Here is an 18297-nt window from a genome sequence, read left to right on the forward strand (position 1 = left end):
AACTTTATGACATGTAAATAACATTTCCTATAAGCATTGACAAAAGTAACCTGGCTTACGTGTACAGTTTATTTCCGTTTATCTGCTTTATGGTATGTTAATCTTGCACGATTGAAGGTAAGTGGGCCCCCCCCCCCCCATTCTTCTTAGACATTGATTGATTCATGAGTAAACAAAGACAAAAGCACTTGAACACTCTTGGTTTAATCAGTTTGCTCAAGCTCTCCAACATGTTGTCAGATTAGAAAGTTTCAGTTCAACACTTCTGCCCTTCAGTTTCCACTGGTGTGAGTTCATGTTGTCTGATATATGGGAAAATATGATAGCTGACGTGTAAAACTGCATCTGTTCGTTTACACCTTTTGTAAAATAAGAAAAAAAAAAAAGACACCTGTTGGCTTGTGATCAAAGTAAACATTATACATTATGCTCCACTTCATCCTTGACAAAAACTAGGGTTACGTTTCATGTTGCTTTTTATGTGGACGACTACTTCACAACTTTTTCAAATATTTACTGGAAAGTTTTCATGCCTCTCTGGAACAGAGATACAGTCATGTGAATAGAAATGGTTTTATCTGTGCTTGGAACCAGCACATGATACTTAAAAATTGTATTTTCAAGTGGAGTTTTTTCAAATATCAAAGTAAAACCAACAAAACAGATTTGTCAAGTTATGACTTTTGCGCCACAGGTACAGCACAACTTTGCGTGTATTTTTTTTTTTTTTTTTAATCCTGTCAGTGTTTTTATCTAACTAATAGTTTTTAAATAATACATAATCAGTGTAGTGTTTGTGCATATTTACTTTGTGCATGGTCATTACATATGGGTGTCTCCATTGGTTTTTGCAGTATTGGTATGCAGAGTTCCTTAGTTAGGCCAGTTCTGTGGCTTTGCTTAGCTGCATTGCAGTTTTTCTTTAGGAGAACAGTTAAGATGCATAAGTGGATTACAGTGAGTATGCATTTTAGTACCAATATTCACTCCACAGGAAAAGGCTGATACCAATGGAGGGGCTGAAAATAGGCCTTCATTTATCCGCCCCCTTATGGCATTAGCCTCACATGGGTTTGGGCATCAAATGAGGCTATCTTTGCCCAGTTTAGCCTCTGAAGTGTTTGGCAAAAACGGCCTAATTTCTTTTTTCTTTTTACCGTGAGCTAACAATTAAGTCACATGGATGGCCTATGTAGAACCATTAGGCTAATGGCAGACAAGAAAAGCTCACTCTTTCTCACAGGTCATTTCTAGTTCCAGTATGTTAAAGGTCTTCCCACAGATTTTTAGTGGCTTTTAAGTCTGTGGACTTAGAGAGCAAGCTGAAGATTACAATTTTTTTTTTTTTTTTTACAAATAGTTCATGGTGCCTTTTGAGGTATGTTTAGAATCATTGTCTTGCCTTTTTTAGCTTATACTTTTTGGCTGACACATAAACATTCAGAATTTGCAGATACTAAGTGGAATCAATACTTCCCTCTGCAGCCACTGGCTGCCACACAGTCTAAAGCATAATGGATCCACCTTCATTCCTATGCAGATATTTTTATTTTTGTGCAAGCAACCTTGTATTATGAAACAGTGCAAAACCAATGTCAGCTGCAGGACCTTTGGAGTCATATGAGGGTTTGCTTTTCTGTCCAGCATACATCGCTTGATAAAATTGTAAGCTGGAGGCATTTTGCAATCTGCTTTTGTAGGCACCAGCTTTATTTTCATATCCCCACTCAGTTACTTAGAGGAGCCCATGGTTGTTGGGTGACAGCCCGATGTTTGGGGTGTCAGATTTTATTAAGCTCTGCAGTTTTCAACAGGTGACGACTACTATTGGCTGTTTAGGCCAGGGGTCAGGGATCTTGGAGAAACTTCATACGGTTTGAGTATGCTGTCCATTTCTGTTCTTCTCGTACAGAAGAATGAGGGCATCTTGTGTGTACATAATCATCCTTCTCTGCATATGTGCATTCATATTTTGCTATCCTTGGGAGTTTTAAGCCTGAAGGTCCCCATACATGCTGCAATATCGGGGAACGTGTAGTTAAAAAAACCATCAAATTATATTGGCGGCAATGGGGCAGTCGGTTCAGGGACCGCATCAACGAGCCCATGCGGTCCCTGATCCGACTGCATTTTCTAACCTGGCCGATCGATATCTGGCCAATTTCAGGCCAGATATCGGTCGGCCAGGCCCCTCGTTTCTGCCCCTACACGGGCAGATAAGCTGCCGAATCGGTCCAAGGGACTGATATCGGCAGCTGCAATCTGCCCGTGTATGGGGACCTTAATAATTCTCAAACGATGCGGTTATATGTGTAGATACAGGCATGGGACCTGTTATCTAGAATGCTCGGGACCTGGGGGTTTTTGGGTAAGGGGTCTTATTAAATAAACCTAATGGGCTTGTTTTGCCTCCAATAAGGATTAATTATACCTTAGTTAGGATCAAGTACAAGGTTCTGTTATATTATTACAGAGAAAAAGGAAGTCATTTTTAAAAATATGAATTATTTGCTTATAATGGAATCTATGGCAGATGGTCTTTCCGTAATTCAGAACTTTCTGGATAACAGGTTTCCGGATAAGGGATCCCATACCTGTACTGATTTATTATTACAGATGAAAAAGGAAATAACTTAAATTAAGTTAAAATGGAGTCTATGGGAGATGGCGTTCCTGTAATTCAGAGCTTTCAGGATAACAGGTTTTCGGATAACAGATTCCATACCTGTATAGCATATTTCTATTGACATTTATTATGTTTTGGATACGCAAAAATATAGATAAACTATCTACATTTATTATAAGTTGCAAGGTTTTGAGTTTTGTGCCCTTGTTATAATTTATGTGCACACTTGAGATTTTCCACTCTTTATTATGGGGCAAGGTAAAATCAGGATTCATATTTAAAAGATATATTTATCTACTTTATGGTAAATCTGTTCTCTCCATGCAGGAATTCAAGGTATTATGGTTCTCTTTCTGGTGCCTAAGTGGTTAGTAGGCTGGAACCTCTGCGCTCCTGTTCCTTGTTAAATGAAGATGGTCATTATTGATTTGACCCATGCTGCTCTTATCCTTTGTCACATTTAGAGGTGTGAGGATCAGGTCTGAATGGCTTCAGAAGTATATGTAACAGCATTGCCATTTCCTACTATCGATTTTCCTTCTTCACCCTCCTCCCTTGCCTTGTATTATATTTTGTTCTCCTTAACAGACTTGCCATTGAGTAGTGATGTGCATTTTCAAAGCAGAAATGGCGTATTGATCGAACAATTGACAATAACAACCACCTTTGTTTGGTTCCTCTAGTTTATTTTCAAATGCCGCCTGTCTGTTCAATAATTTAATAAATGCACATATATAAGCTAAATCAAAGTATTGTTTTTTTTTTTTTTGTTTATTGGCCAGTAAAATTTTACTCTTTTCATATTCTTATTTAAACTGCTTGTTTTAAATCTGTGAATGCCCCTACATCCAATAAATGTAGCAACTGTTTATAAGGAAGGTTCTTAATGTATTGAATAGTGTAATAACATACAGCAAGCTTAATAGCTTTTTGAAAACTGCTGCAAGATAAACAGGATCTTCATGAATGTATGTGTTCAGGGATGCATGACCCACATAACCTACAAATTTGATTGGAAGTTAGAGGGCTGGCATCGACTGATGGATAGCAGATTAGAATCCTGCGGTTTGCAAGCTTGAAATTTGTTGTCAAGCAAGATTTATCAGCTACAATCAGAAGTTCAAGCAGCCAAAAAAAAAAAAAAAAAGAAAAATCAAATACTTGCCTTCTTTTCTTCTTTTTTTTAAATAAATCCAAAAAAAATGTTGTTTTTTTTATGGCAAACAAGAAAAAAGGAGGAGAAAATATGTGTATGTGGTGAATCTTCTTCTCTCCCTAAAGCTGTCTGTCTGTTATTCATCAGGAAGCAGGTCGCAGTTCAGTGAGCAGAAGAAAAGATTTTAATAGAAGCTGTGCCAAGGGCTGTAATGCATCATTTTAGGGCCCTAATTACATTACAATGACAAATATCGATGGTGACAACAGCAATAACCTACATCCTTTAATGGCTATGCTGGAAAAGGAGTTTGGGCTCTGCGCCATTAGTTTAGACTCACTTTAAAAACACAGACCATTAGGAGCGTGTTTCCATAGTGCTATTGGGCAATAGCTGAAGCCGGTAGTGAGATCTGTGAATGCCTCTCAAAGCTCGGTCTCATGGGACAACAAAGGCAGATTTGATGATCCGTGCAAGTGGCTTTGTTTCCAAGGCAACTGAAGCTGTCATATGGGGGCGAGACAGTGACCGGGGTGTAGAGAGGGTATTATGGGAAGATTAATATTAGAAAGTACAAATATTTTATTTAGAGCAGGCTGTGGATCACTTGGTGGTTATAAACCTCAGAGCGCATATTGCCCATGTATATAGATGCAAGCACATTTGGGATGTCTCGTGTTGTGTATTTTAAACCACGGCCTGTAAGTGTCTTTCTTGAGATCTTACTAACCTCTATCAGTATACTGCACGTTATCATAGCTGACCTTGGCTTTCCTCTAGTTACCACCATGACATGTACAACCATCTTGAAACTACTATGCAGAAGGTATCTTGGCTCAAAGCTTTCTCTGGTTCTGGTTGAATATTTTTCACAAGAAAATTAAGCAATTTGAAAGTTTGTGTTTGTGTCTACCTTGCATGCTGCAGCACTTGCATGCTTGTGCAGTGCTTAGTAGGTGTTGCTGTCTTTTAAACATGCGGTGTGGTTATTTGCTGGTAGGCAGCTTTTCAAGTTGCTGGTATGCTTCATGTTAAAATGAAACCCCACATTGGTGCATATGGGTGGTCTCATCTTTGAACATTTTATATGAAGGAGGAAAAAGGCACCATAATGTATGTCATTTATTTGGGTAGGGTGGGGAGTAATGGTTTTGGTGTAACCTACTTTATTTGTTCCTTACAATAATTGCTTTTTGCGTTCATTTTGGGACAATGAAAGGTTAATATAAATTAAAAGTAAGTCTAAAGGCATTCTTTTTAAGTACTTACTGCATATCTAAATTCCCAGATCCCTGCTTGCTTCTCTAAGATATAGTGCTGGCAGCCTACAGCAGTGTGAAGACTACAGTGACATCACTGAAATGTCTCTTCCCTACCTGTAGGCTGCCAGCGGCAGCCTTCCTATTCTCTGAGCATGTGTGTAACTTGATCCTGTCTCCTGTTCTGAGCTACACATGCCCACCAGCCAATCAGAAGCGGATCTGGCAGAGGGGAGGGGGGGAAGGAATGAAACACATGTGCAGTATGAAGCAAGGAGGGAAAGGAAGGGAGAATACCTTTTTAGAGATGGCTGCCTGTTCTAGAAAATGTGAAATAAGTGTGACTGAGTAAATATTTGATTAGGGGAGCCAAAAGTGTGGTGTTTTTACTAAACAATAGGAGGACTATTGGGCAGTATGCTTTTTAAATTTTGACTTGCATTCTCTGAGAGGTGAAGGTTTTAACTTCTTTCTTGCTTTGTATTTACTAGTTCCTGTGCAAGGTTTGCGGACTATTGCTTGCTATCATCTTTGCAAAAGTCTCCATTGTCCTGCAATTGCCCTAGCAAAACCTCTTTTCCCCTCCTTTCATAGCCTCCTTTTAGCTCTTTTTAAACCAATTACACAAAGGAAGCAATGAATATGGCCAGGTAGGCAAGGGAAAGTTTTTTTTTTTTTTTTTTTTTACTCTTATCCTATGAAGGGCTTTCCACTGCATTACTGAATGGTTGCGGTACATGACACCTTCCATAACCCTAGATATAGATATATATAGATATTTATAGATATAGATATATATATTAATAATATCATCATAATGTTATGAAAACGGAAGACCTAAGGGTTTGGGGGTTACCTTTTACCCATTAATTAGAACAAAATTTTACAAATTTTTTAAAACTAGTGTGGTGTCCTCTCAGTTCAGGGGTTGATTTATCAAAATTGTCAAAAATGATAATGTCCTATGTGAGAAACATTGTGAAATGTTTCTTGAAGTTTTTATTCTTGGGTGTTTTTATCATTTGGTGCCTGGGTGTGAAGGTGCCAGAAAAAGTTTCCCGTTGCACACGTTTATCATATAACTTTTTATCAACCTTTTTAATGGAAAAGGACCTTAGAATCCTCAATAACTCTCAAGAATTCTCAAGTAAGTTGAATGATAGAAAGATTTTCATTCAATCACACACTGACGTGCTCTTGGCAGATCACAATGTTTTTCAACAAGAATACAGTACTGTGTCTAGAAATACTGTATCTAGAAATATCAATCTGCAAGAGATGTTTTTCTTCATTCAAATGTAAGAAAAATGTTATCTACACAACTGAAAAGGGATTAGTTATGCTAGGTCAAAATTTAAGGGGCTATTGGGTATATGATTTAATATTTTTTTAATTTTTTACAGTTTCTTCATACCTACCTATATATATAGGTGTGGGATCTTTTATCCAGAAGCCCAATATTCAGAAAGCTCTGGATTACAGGAAGGCCATCTCCATTAGTGTCCATTTAAAGAAATTATTTCTTTTTTTTTTTCCTCTGTAATAATTAAAGAATACCTTTGTACTTGATACCAACAAAGTTGCATAAATACATATTGGTAGCAAAACAATTTGACTGGGTTTGTATAACAATTAATGGTTTCTTAGTAAATTTGAGGTACATATTCCCCCCCCCCCTTATTATGAGGATTGCTGAGCAATCCTCATAATAGATCTCATACCTGTATAATGCTAAGCTTATTTAGGCAGCACTCTGTGCTAGTGTATGATTCTCTTCCTGTGCAATCTTTTAGGGACATGTAAGATAAGCTATACATACTTGAGCAGTTAACTCCTCAGATGGTGTCAAATACCATGCGGATGTACACATTAATGAGCCCCTGTCAGGTTTCAAGGCTGACTTGGCAAACTCTACAGGTTTCAATGGTCTACTGATCAAGCTTTAAAGACCTAAAAAAAAATGCAAATTATAAATTGAAATTTCAGCTGTACTTTTATCACAACAAAACTTTGAGAAGTCCTCTCATTAACATACTGCTGAGCTGAACAGTTTGAGTGCAACTTACAAGAAAATTTGTGGTTCATCTGCAGCTTTATGTTCCTGTATTCCGTTCTTAGGTGTTTATTTAGAGACTGTGCACTTGGTATACATAATTCAATATATCAAATGTTAATACATTCTGTCTCATGAAAAAAGGCTTGGGAATGCTTTGCTTAATGAAATGCTCTCATTTTTTTTTCTCTTCTCTCTGCAGGCAGAAATTGTCAAGAGGCTGAATGCTATCTGTGCACAAGTCATTCCTTTCTTGTCCCAAGAGGTAAGGGAATGTCTCTTGCAGGCACCAAGCTAAGTGATGCCATTTAAATGACAGAGGAGTAAAAAAAAAAAACTTAAAACCTCCCCCCCACCCCCTTGATCTTGTGAATCTCATGATGCTTGTATTTCATTTTCTTGCTGCTCTGCTCATTTCCACCGCAGCATCTTATTAAAATTCAGAACAATATAATTTAAATGCACTTATATAATGGAAAATGTTATAATGCGCTAAGCGTAATGCGGCTGTTTTCCTGTCATGTACGCTCAGTGTTGCTCAGAATTATGACGGTTTGTCAGAATGGCATCTAATAAAGTAGATTGAAAAATTGCCAGAATAGGAAGAGAACTCTTCTCTTCTCCTGATGATAAGACTTAAATATTGGCAGAAGTGTGGTTAAGAATATCAATCGCAAGTGCTTCTCAGAGTAAACAGAATGAATAAAATCCCTTTACTAAGTGCATGTTCATGCCTTTTGACAAGAACAGAGGACCTGGTGAGAGTCGGAAGTACAGAGTACTTCCTGTAAAGATGCTTTGTTTAATTTAGGCCAAGGTTGTAAATGAACTCTAAGACCACTAATTATTGTGCGCACCGTATAATCTATACGTATATATATGTGTGTTGTGGAAGCTGCCATTTTGCATGAAGAAAGAAGAAATTCAACAATAAATCATTTTTGTGCACTGTAGTTTTACAGCCACCATGATAAAATACACAGAACCCACCACTACTGCTTAAAACCCTAGTGTCTAGTCATCTAGTTTAACTGTAACAGGAAGAAGAGTAGAAGCAAAAGTCAGAACTCTGTCCATTCTTGGCTGATGTGGCCTAGCATGTATATGGGCCTTGGCTTGTTTTGTGTGCACAAGGTGGCATGAGGTGGCTCTTAATTCTTAAAATTACTTTTTCGGTTTATCCAATGGCACATACTACTAAAAATGAAAATTATTTTGATGAAGCACGGTTTTACATATGAGCTTGTTTATGCAATATATTTTTATAGAGACATACATTGTTTGGGGGTATAGTTTTCCTTTAAGTGCATAACTGATGAATTGCGTGACGTAGGGTTTAAATGGTTCCCCATCCCCAGCGTTTTAGCTGGTGTTAAAAGGTGGATGGTATGACTGAGTGAGGGTGCCTGTTGCTTATTGCAGCTATTTTCTATGTGCTAGACTTCAAGAGGAAGTGGGTTAGAGAAGAGCAACTAGTATATGCAGTACAAAGAAAGGTGGTCCACCAAAGATCATGAGAAGAAGGTGTTGTAAGATTTTCCAGGTGTTGCTTGTGGTGACAGGCCACAAGATGTTAGCTGGTTTAAATTATTAACTCTTTGGTTTATGCTTACAATCCTTTTTTTTTTATCAGATTTTACCTGTTTTATGAATGTGCAAAATATATACATAGGACAATGGTTAAATAAAGAAACCTTAGTGCCCAGTGTGATTATGAAAGTGACTGCAAATAGACTTTAAAGTGCAGCTTTATGTATTGTGATTGTGTAAAGCATTGTTACAAGCCCAGCTTTCTTGCAGCATATTATGGATTTGGACAGTGTTTTTGCTCCTGATATATTTGTGTTGTATTTTTTGCTTCTTCATATTTTTGCTCCTGATACCAGGTTTGAAGTTGAAGTTTGAAAAGACATGTTTTGTAATGCTTTGCATTTTCAACCAGGGAAGGTCTTTTATAAAGTTAGAGTGGACATTTCACCTCTGGACTTTTGATTTTTGGGTCCCTTGGGATAACTTCTGCTGGGATGGGGAGGTTCATGATCTAGAGGCAATTGAGGTAGAAGCATTAAAGTCTTCTTTTTATTTTATGGAATGGCAAAATGTAAACATATATCTGACTTTCATGTAGAACACAGAAACATATCCTTTTATATCCTGATAAGTAGAAGATACTAATTAAGTTTTTGTTTTTCCTCTTAAAAATTGTAAATTGCCAATTTGCCCTTTAAATAAATGGGCACTTATGAACAGGGGTAGGGAACCTATGGCTCGGGAGCCAGATGTGGCTCTTTTGATGGCTGCATCTGGCTCACTGCCAAATCTTTAATAAAAAAAATAACGGGGAGCGTGGCCTGCGCTCGGCAGATGTTCTAAGCCTTAGAACACGTCTTCTATTCACTGAGTGCAGGCCACGCCCTCCTCCGCATTGCATCCACATCCGGCATCCTTGGCACCCACCCTACCTTGCCCCTGTGCTCGGCGGATAGAAGACGTGTTCTAAGCCTTAGAACACGTCTTCTATCCGCCGAGCACAGGCCATGCCCTCCTACGCATCGCATCCGGCATCCTTGGGACCCACCCTACCTTGCACCTGCGCTCGGCGGATAGAAGACGTGTTCTAAGACTTAGAACACGTCTTCTATCTGCCGAACGCAGGCCACGCCCTCCTCTGCATCGCATCCGGCATCCTTGGGACCCACCCTACCTTGCCCCGCAGCATCCGCGGCCAAACATATTGTATGGCTCTCACGAAATTACATTTTAAAATATGTATGTTTATGGCTCTCTCAACCAAAAAGGTTCCAGACCCCTGAACTATACTCACAAAGTTTATAGTCCAGTTTTTTTTCTGGGTTGGCCCAATTAACAGTGACTTTCGCATATTACAGCAGCCCCTCTGGCATTTACCAGAATTCACAGATTGCCAGTTTGGGTCTGTTTCTGAAGTTGGTGGCCAGTGGTGACTTCTAAATAAAGGGCTTCTTATAGAAACATGTATCTTTTGATGATAAATTCTCTTTCACAGCCTTCTGTCATTGTTTTATTTCTTTCTACTTACCCCACAGGTATGGCATACATAAAGGAACATAGTCACTGGTGTATGATTTCAGTTCAGTATTGATGTGTGCTTCAGTGCAATAAAGAAAATTGTTACTAAATTATTTATCTTCTGAGACTGCTACAGTCTTCTGTTTTTTCTCTCTGTTAGGAAGTTTGGTGGGTGCTTATGAAGCTGCGTACTTGTGCCAAAACAGTAGCTGCTGCTAGCACTATTATTTGTACATTGAGCTTCTGCACTCAGTGTACAGCAAAGGAAAAGTGTAAACAATATGGGGATTTTTTGCAGGTTTGCAATTGTCAAAATAAAATAGGTCATAAGACACATTCTGTCTTAGCTCAAATATAAAACTGGCAAATAAGCTTGGTTAATACACAGTGTCATCTCTTAGATTTGCCTTTTGAAGCTGTTTTACTGACTTTTTAATCCTTGATCATCATTTTAATTATTTAAATATAATATCAATTCATAAGTAAGCCCATTTTTGTCTGTAGAAAAACAAAATCTGAAAGTAAGTTAAATAATTGAAATGTGGACATTTTATTGGCATCTAGCATAACTGTGTGCATATTCTGATGCTTTTGATTTTGATGGTTCCAATATTAATGTACATAAAAAGTTATGCCAACCTGAGTGTCCCTAACCAACCTGTCCGTTAAAGAATCTAATGCTAATGGACTCCTGCTGCACAAATATGGCAGCCCGCTCATAGAGGAACATGGGGTATCAGATAGGTAATGCAAAGACAATGTTAAGATATATTTAAAAACAGTTTAATTTCAGGTGTTAGTATCTCTTTAAGTCTTTTAGCTTCAAATTCTGCCTTGGACAGAATGGTTATTAGAAAAAGATTGCTTGTTTCCCCTTTTCTCAACAATTAATGTAGCTTGATCATTAAGTACAGATCTTTGGAATCATATTTTCATTTAGGATATACCTTACACTTTCATTGTTACTGATTATTACTGCGCAAAAGTACCATAACTACAATATTACTGCAACACAGGCTGTTCATAGTTTTACAAAATTTGGGTAGGTATCCATAGGCAACTGAAGCCAAAAAAGACAGGAATGTAGATGAATAAACAGTTCAAGTTGGACAGAATTCAGATCAGAAGGATTAAACTAAATACACAATGGTAATGTATTTTATGAGCAGTTACTCTTTACTCTCTTCCCTGCTGATATGTGGTAAACCACGTCCTGCTTTGCCACTTCTTGAGGTCATGAAAGAAATTGCCCTTGCAGTAATATGCATTTTCTCCATAGTTTATTCCCTAGATCTTTGGGTTTCTATTCGTAGCACTGAGGGCCAAATCTTGTGCAACTAAGGGTTTTAATGAAAAAGATACACAAGTTATTTATTGTAGGGATTTAAAGGGACCTTTTCCATTAGATGAAGTAGAAGACTGTTTCTTAAAGGAGAAGGAAAGGCAAAATCTATTAAGCACACTATTAAAAAGTACTACTATTGCTGTGTAAAATCGCTATATTCTTGGCTTGCCTAATGAAAGATTTACAAAGATACACATACTAGAACTTACATGCTTGTTTCAGTGAACGGCGCCGCCATCTTATCCAGCATGTCTGAATGGGCTGAAAAGTACAAGCCGGCTCCCTGCTCCTGTTAGAAAGTTTCTGCAGCTCCACAAATTCCCCCTCCATAAACAATCTCCCTGGCAGCAGCAGCCCGCCCTCCCCCCAGCTTGTGAGGAAAAAAAAAAAAACGGAGCTCTCTGCTGTGCACTGAGCATGTCTGTGTCCTGGACAATCTGTGTTCAGTGAGACAGGAAGCTGCACAGGCTTAGAGCAGGTACTGTATTTACTGACAAGACTTTTCCATGTCAGAGCCAGATTAAGCAACAGCACGGTGAGTTCAGGAAATATGTTAAGGACTGTGTTAAGGCTAAGTTATTGAGCTCATGTTGTTTTTAGACTTTCCTTCTCCTTTAAGGATGGCTGTTTAAAAGCATTCTAGCTGATTAGTGCCTTTGCTGCAGTTCCAGCATTTGTTGGTCGAAGCTGCTTAGTTTGCACTAATATTAATTTAACTAAAAACACATTTTCCATGTTGCTTTAGCAATAGTTTGAACAAGACATGTTATATATTGGCTCCTATTTTATTGAGCTGGCAAAGCTACACAATGGTAGTTTGGCTTTGCGTCCCAGGTGTGGTCAGGCCCCTTTTACATCATAATAAAGAGGAAAAAAAATCATTATGTGTGGTTATGGTTATAATGGAAACTTAAATACTGCTGATGTTTAATTTGTTTTTCTCTCTTTCAGCACCAACAGCAAGTGGTACAAGCTGTGGAACGTGCCAAACAGGTGACCATGGCAGAGCTGAATGCCATCATTGGGGTATGTGTGTCTTTCCAGGCTTTTATTAATTTAAGTATTTTTTTCTACTGAACTAGTGTATTTATAATTATAGAGAAGCTTTATTGTTCATTACGATATAAAGGTTTCAGAATACAAGGAAAAAAAAAAGTCTTAAATGCATTTATGCTTTAGCCCTTGTTCACGTAGAGTTGAAAGAAACACTATTTATATATGACTATTTATATTTTAGGGATGCACCGAACCCACTTTTTTTGGGTTTGGCTGAACCCCTGAACCCACCCTGATAGATTCTGCCCAATCCCAAACTGAAATCTGAATCCTAATTAGCTAATTAGGACCGGTAAGGGTTAAAAATCCCCGCTACCATTTAACCCTGCCGAATGCTAATTAGCATATGCTAATTCAGATTTGGTTCGGCTGGAACCTTTTGGCATATGTTGTTTTGAACATTTGGAACCTGGAAGATTTCTCACAGACATGAAAGAAAATACATGGTGATAATTTCCTCTCTGCAGAGTGACTGTTAGTTGCAATTAACTTTTCATCAACTTTAGCCTTGTCTAAAATGTGCCACTCGCCAAACTATTGTATAGACCAGGGCTACCTAACTATAGGCCTGCTGCTTGGATACAGCTTCCAAGGAATTTTTATGGTTCACAGTCTGTTAAGGACTCCATAGATTCTTTGTAGGACAACATTTTTTTACTTTATCTTTCCTTAGCATACGAAAAGAAGAACAGCACTGCTTTAGGCCACAGTCACACATGGCATACCATTCGCATTTCTCCACCTGCGTTTTGTAGTCAGATGAAAAAAAGCAGATCTGCTCTCATCAGCAGCTCTGTGTTGCTGCACTGACAGTTCAGATTAGAGTAGATCCACTTCTCCGCCTTCTCCTCCTACGGAGCAAATTACTTGCCTGCGATAGATCTCTGCTATTGCGGGCGAGTAACCGCTCCATAAACACTTGCCACCGTCAACAGTAGAAGTCACGCAAAGGGCGACTTCTATTGTTGCTGGTGGAAAGCCTTTTTGGATTGGTTACTCGCCTGCGATAGCAGAGATCTGTCGTGGGCAAGTAACTCGATCCCATGGGTTCTTACCAATAAAGGTCCCAAATTAAACTGGAGATTTAACTGTAGTTCAAATATAAACAATAAACTATGAACAGCTTGCCCCATAGGTTAAAGGACATGGAAAGGCAAAGTCACTTGGGGGTGCCAAAATGTTAGGCACCCCCAAGTGACTTTAATCGCTTACTGGGGTAGCTGCAGCGCTTCCTCCTTCCTGGTTCGCGAGCATGCGCAGTAGAGTAAAAAGGCAAACTTTAACAGAGAAGTCGGCTTTTCACTCTACTGCGCAAGCGCCTATCGCATAGTCGCAGCTAAATGAAGCAGGAAGGAGGAAGCGCATCGCTAAGGTACCCTGGGCTGGTGCTGTTTTCTCCTAACAGGGGCACCAGCCCGGGGTACAAGGTAAGCGATTAAAGTCACTTGGGGGTGCCTAACATTTTGGCACCCCAAAGTGACTTAGCCTTTCCTTGTCCTTTAAGTATCCCTACTTTAGGACTATAGCACATGATGCTACTTGTCGTGGTACAATGCCAAAAAATACTCTGAGCAGAGACAATTCTCAGTACTGTCTATGGCAAACACATGTAACAGACAATTATCAGTATTGTCTATTTTGTAGCCACAACAAGTAGCTCATTGTGTTTTTGCCTTTTAAACTTTTTTTAGGCCATGTTGTGCTGTACCACACATGGCCCTTCCTTTAATGCGTCTTTCTTTGTAATAAGGGAAAATACATATGAAAAGTTTTTTATATATATATATATATATATATATATATATATATATATATATATATATTACATGCAGAGTGTAAGCATTACTTTGATTCAGAAGGAATTTGTAATGTGTTGCGGATCCCTGTTCAACAGCTAATCAGTGTTTAAAGCAAATGAATCAGTGTATCCAGTACAATTAAGAGGGTGACATCATGACCTGACAAAGGCTGGTCTCTTCTTAAGTTAAATAAAACCAAACACTAATGGACTGATTCATGCTCTTTCCACCCCTCTTCCCTCTTTCCGTACTTAATAATAAATAGAAAGGGAGGGGGGAGGTAAATTGTCCCATATGTTAGCACTATTAATGGCAGCTGTATTAACGTGTTCTGTCAGACAGCGGATCTGGGCAGTGATTTTGTTTACATTTACAATAGAAGAAAGAAAAACAATGAAATATTGTCTGTTTCACATCACAATGCAGAGGTGAGAAATCGTGCTTTAATAACACATTATTCCCATCTATAATTGTACAGCTGGTGCAAGCCGCTAAGTTATTCTAATGAAGGCACTACAACTGTACTTTTCTCTTTCGCCCCCTCCCAAATGCTTTTTCTTTTGTGTATAGATTATACATAAAAGTCTTTTCCTCTTTTATTCAGTGTATCAAACACACTTTGAAATGCTAATTATTCCATTTACTTTCATTAAAATTCAAATTGCTGAGTGAAGATGTGGATAAGGGTCGCCGAATAATCAATCTGAAGTGAAGATATTGCTTCAATTATGCCTCTGTCTTTTAACAAGGAAATCAGCACTCTGATCCTTGCTGACGGAGGTAGAGTGCAATGTTCTGATTGTGGCCTGTGTTTAATGGGCTATTTCTTATTCTGTTTTGTGCCTCTTTGACCTCAGGAGAATACTAGTAGTCAATTAAGGGTTATAAATGGAGAAAGAGTAACCATTTATTTCCTGTAAGGTTCCCCAATAAAAAAAAAAAACGAAGGCACATCTGAAGAAGCTGTGTTCACCCTTGAACATTTGTTGTGAGTGCAGGAAAAGGCCATTTCTAAGTGCAGAATTAACCCTTTTTTATGCCACCTGAATGGTACTAAAGAATGGAGTAAATTCAGTTCCTATTTTTTTCCCCTCCTTACTGTTGTAAAAAAAAAATGGAAACTTTAACTTGATAGGTATGTCCTATGTTTGGTGCCCCTTAAAAGTTACTAAGTGGCATTCATTAAAACCAGGCTTTGACTATCCTACTGTTTTTTTTTTTTTTTAAGGCAAAATAGGTCTGCTTTCTGTTTTTGGTTCTGCCTGCTTGACTCTTCATATGCAATCGGTAAATAAATCATGCTGCTTTTACCTATAAAATATTTCTTTCATCATATCATGCACTGATGACTGTAATTCACCGTGAATTGGCTCACACAGGCATTACTTCATCCTATATCTGAAATCTTATCTTCAAGAATTTACCAATCTATACATACGCTCGAATAAGAAACTACTACTTAGTACCTCTTCACATGGATGCATTCAAGAACACTGCAATCCATGTGGCTCATTCTCCTCATTTTGTAGCCTTCAGTTAATCTATTTAAAACACATTTTGTCTTTTGTATGCTTACCCTCATTTATGGTTTAGCGCAAAGCCTACTGCTTTATTTGCCACTTTCCTGACTGCTATGTAGCTCAGTGTACATAAAGGTTGTTGACCTGTTTTAAAACTTGTTAATAATAATTAGGGACTAAGCGACAGTCTACTTGGGATTCAACCACCTCAAGGCAATAAGGTTTTTCTTTTCTAAAGTCTAGTGTAAAAACCACCACAGCAATAAAATTTAAACTTTCCCAGATGTAATATCTTCACCAGGGCAATGCTGGTGAAGGTTCCCAGCCAGCCATCTTGACCCAAATTATGTTAGTGCTGCTTTTTTACAGTCTCTTATGTAGTGGGGGTCTTAAGGTTGATTATATAGATTATAATAAATAGAGGGAAAATCCAAATATTGAGAGATATTCCTTGATATACATTTTTTTTTATTCTTCTTGAGCCTGTTTTTGGAACAAATTGCGTGCTCTACAGTGCTGATTCTGATACTGTAAATCAACAATTTGTTTGCAGGCATTAAACAGTCCAGAAAGTTTCACCCTGAAACTTACAAGATAATACTTTTATTTCCCCCAGCATATGTAATAAATTGGATATTTCAATAGAATTCCGTACCATAGTACCACATGTAAAAATTTAAATGTGCAGTACCACATATTATAAGATTCTTCTGTAACAGTGAAATTAAAAGTTCCCCAGCTTCTTGCAGCCTCCTATATACGGGTATGGAATCCCTTACCCGGAAACCCTGTCTCCCATAGACTCAATTTTAATCAAATAATTCAGAATTTTTGATGATTTCCTTTTTCTCTTTAATAATAAAACAGTACCTTTTAATTGATCCCAACTAAGATATAAATAATCCTTATTGGATGCAAAACAACCCTATTGGGTTTAATTAATTTTGTATTCGACTTAAGGTATGGAGATCCAAATTACGGAAAGACCCCTTATCCGTAATACCTTTGGTCCTGAGCATTCTGGATAACGGCTATACCTCTACTTATTACCACTTGAAACAGGCCACCAACCATTTTTACTCATGAGCCACATTTACATGTAATAAGCATTGGGGAGCCACATAAGCACAAAAAAATGTCCCTGGTTGTTGCCAAATAGGCTCTTGGTAGCAACATCAAAGGGTGGTGAGCAACATGTTGCTCCTGAGAAATTAGAGCAAAATGGACAACTTTTTTTTTTATGGGGGAACGGAATAATTGTTGTTTTGCAGTGATATATTTTCATTTGACACTTATTAAATTGCAAATTTCAGTTGTGCATTGTGCATTACAATCTTACAATCTTTTTCCATTGGTGGTTGGTTCGCCATATACATTTGTGGGTTATTCTGATATTTTGGTAGGCTCTACTCTTCTAATAAAGTGTTCTGCTATGTTCCATGTTGTAAGAGGTTTTCAGCAGAACCTCTGTTGCTTCTAGTTGTTTCTAATCCAACATCTCATCAATTGCAGTTGACCTGGATTAGCTGTGGTATGGCAGAAGTTGAAAATAAACTGACTAATTAGAAAGGTAGCATCTAATGATTATGCCCTATCGAAAGTCACTGATCTTTACTCCGACCAATTCTACGTTGTTTGTTACTGGAGACATTATGACTGTGTATTCCTCACCTGTTTGCTTATAAAAGTATGCTCACTAAAATCACTAGTGAAAATAACTTGTAGAAGAGTACAGCGCTGCGGAATATGTTGGCGCTTTATAAATAAATGTTAATAATAATAATAATAAAAGAGTAGATTATTTTTTCCTTCCTTCTACTGTATTCGTGAATAAATTTTCTTTTCAAAAAAAGAATCTCATAATGTTTAATAAGTGATGCCGCCACCTTGGCCAGGGAGATGTCTTCTAATTTCTTCCCATGTATCGGCATATCAGTTTATTTAGTTCACACTAATGGGGTTTAGCGGATCGTAAGTATCATTCAGAATGTCTCCTGTTCCTTAACGTTTGTCTTGTAATCCTGACCTGAACAATAGCTGACATGGCTGATTAGGCAGCAGCAGTTCTGCAAAGCTGCTCCAACATGGCTTAGTGAGTTGTTGTTGGTGTGGTTCTCTGCTAGCTAGCTAATTACTACTCATCTTGCAGCATACCATGCTGACCAGATTGCATGCCATTTGTGGAGCAGTTCTGGTATTGGAATTTTATGGTTTTCATTCATTTGTGAATTCTATTTTATTTATCAAAGGCCTACACCTTAAAAGACATAAGGGGTGGAAAATTAGTTTGTGAGCTGCATACATTGTGTGTTTGCGTGGTTATTTGAGCTTTGCCTCACTTTTTTCTGACTGGGCATCTTCAATGGATGGATATTGTAGTTTGTGTTTCAGAAGTTACAGTTCTTACCAGATGCAGCAAGTGTTTGAATGATTTC

At 38.0% G+C, this 18297-nt stretch overlaps 1 protein-coding gene across 5 annotated transcripts in view; it reads left to right on the plus strand.

Annotated features, from left to right (window-relative positions):
- Positions 1-18297, plus strand: part of tle4 (transducin like enhancer of split 4) — an 89051-nt gene that overhangs the window by 18067 nt on the left and 52687 nt on the right. For all 5 annotated transcript variants that reach the window (XM_012960982.3, XM_012961061.3, XM_012961022.3 and 2 more), the window contains 2 exon segments: positions 7297-7359; positions 12439-12513. In XM_012960982.3, coding sequence (XP_012816436.1) covers positions 7297-7359; positions 12439-12513 — 138 coding nt within the window.

Source organism: Xenopus tropicalis, chromosome 1, assembly GCF_000004195.4.
Source record: "Xenopus tropicalis strain Nigerian chromosome 1, UCB_Xtro_10.0, whole genome shotgun sequence".
NCBI lineage: Eukaryota > Metazoa > Chordata > Amphibia > Anura > Pipidae > Xenopus > Xenopus tropicalis.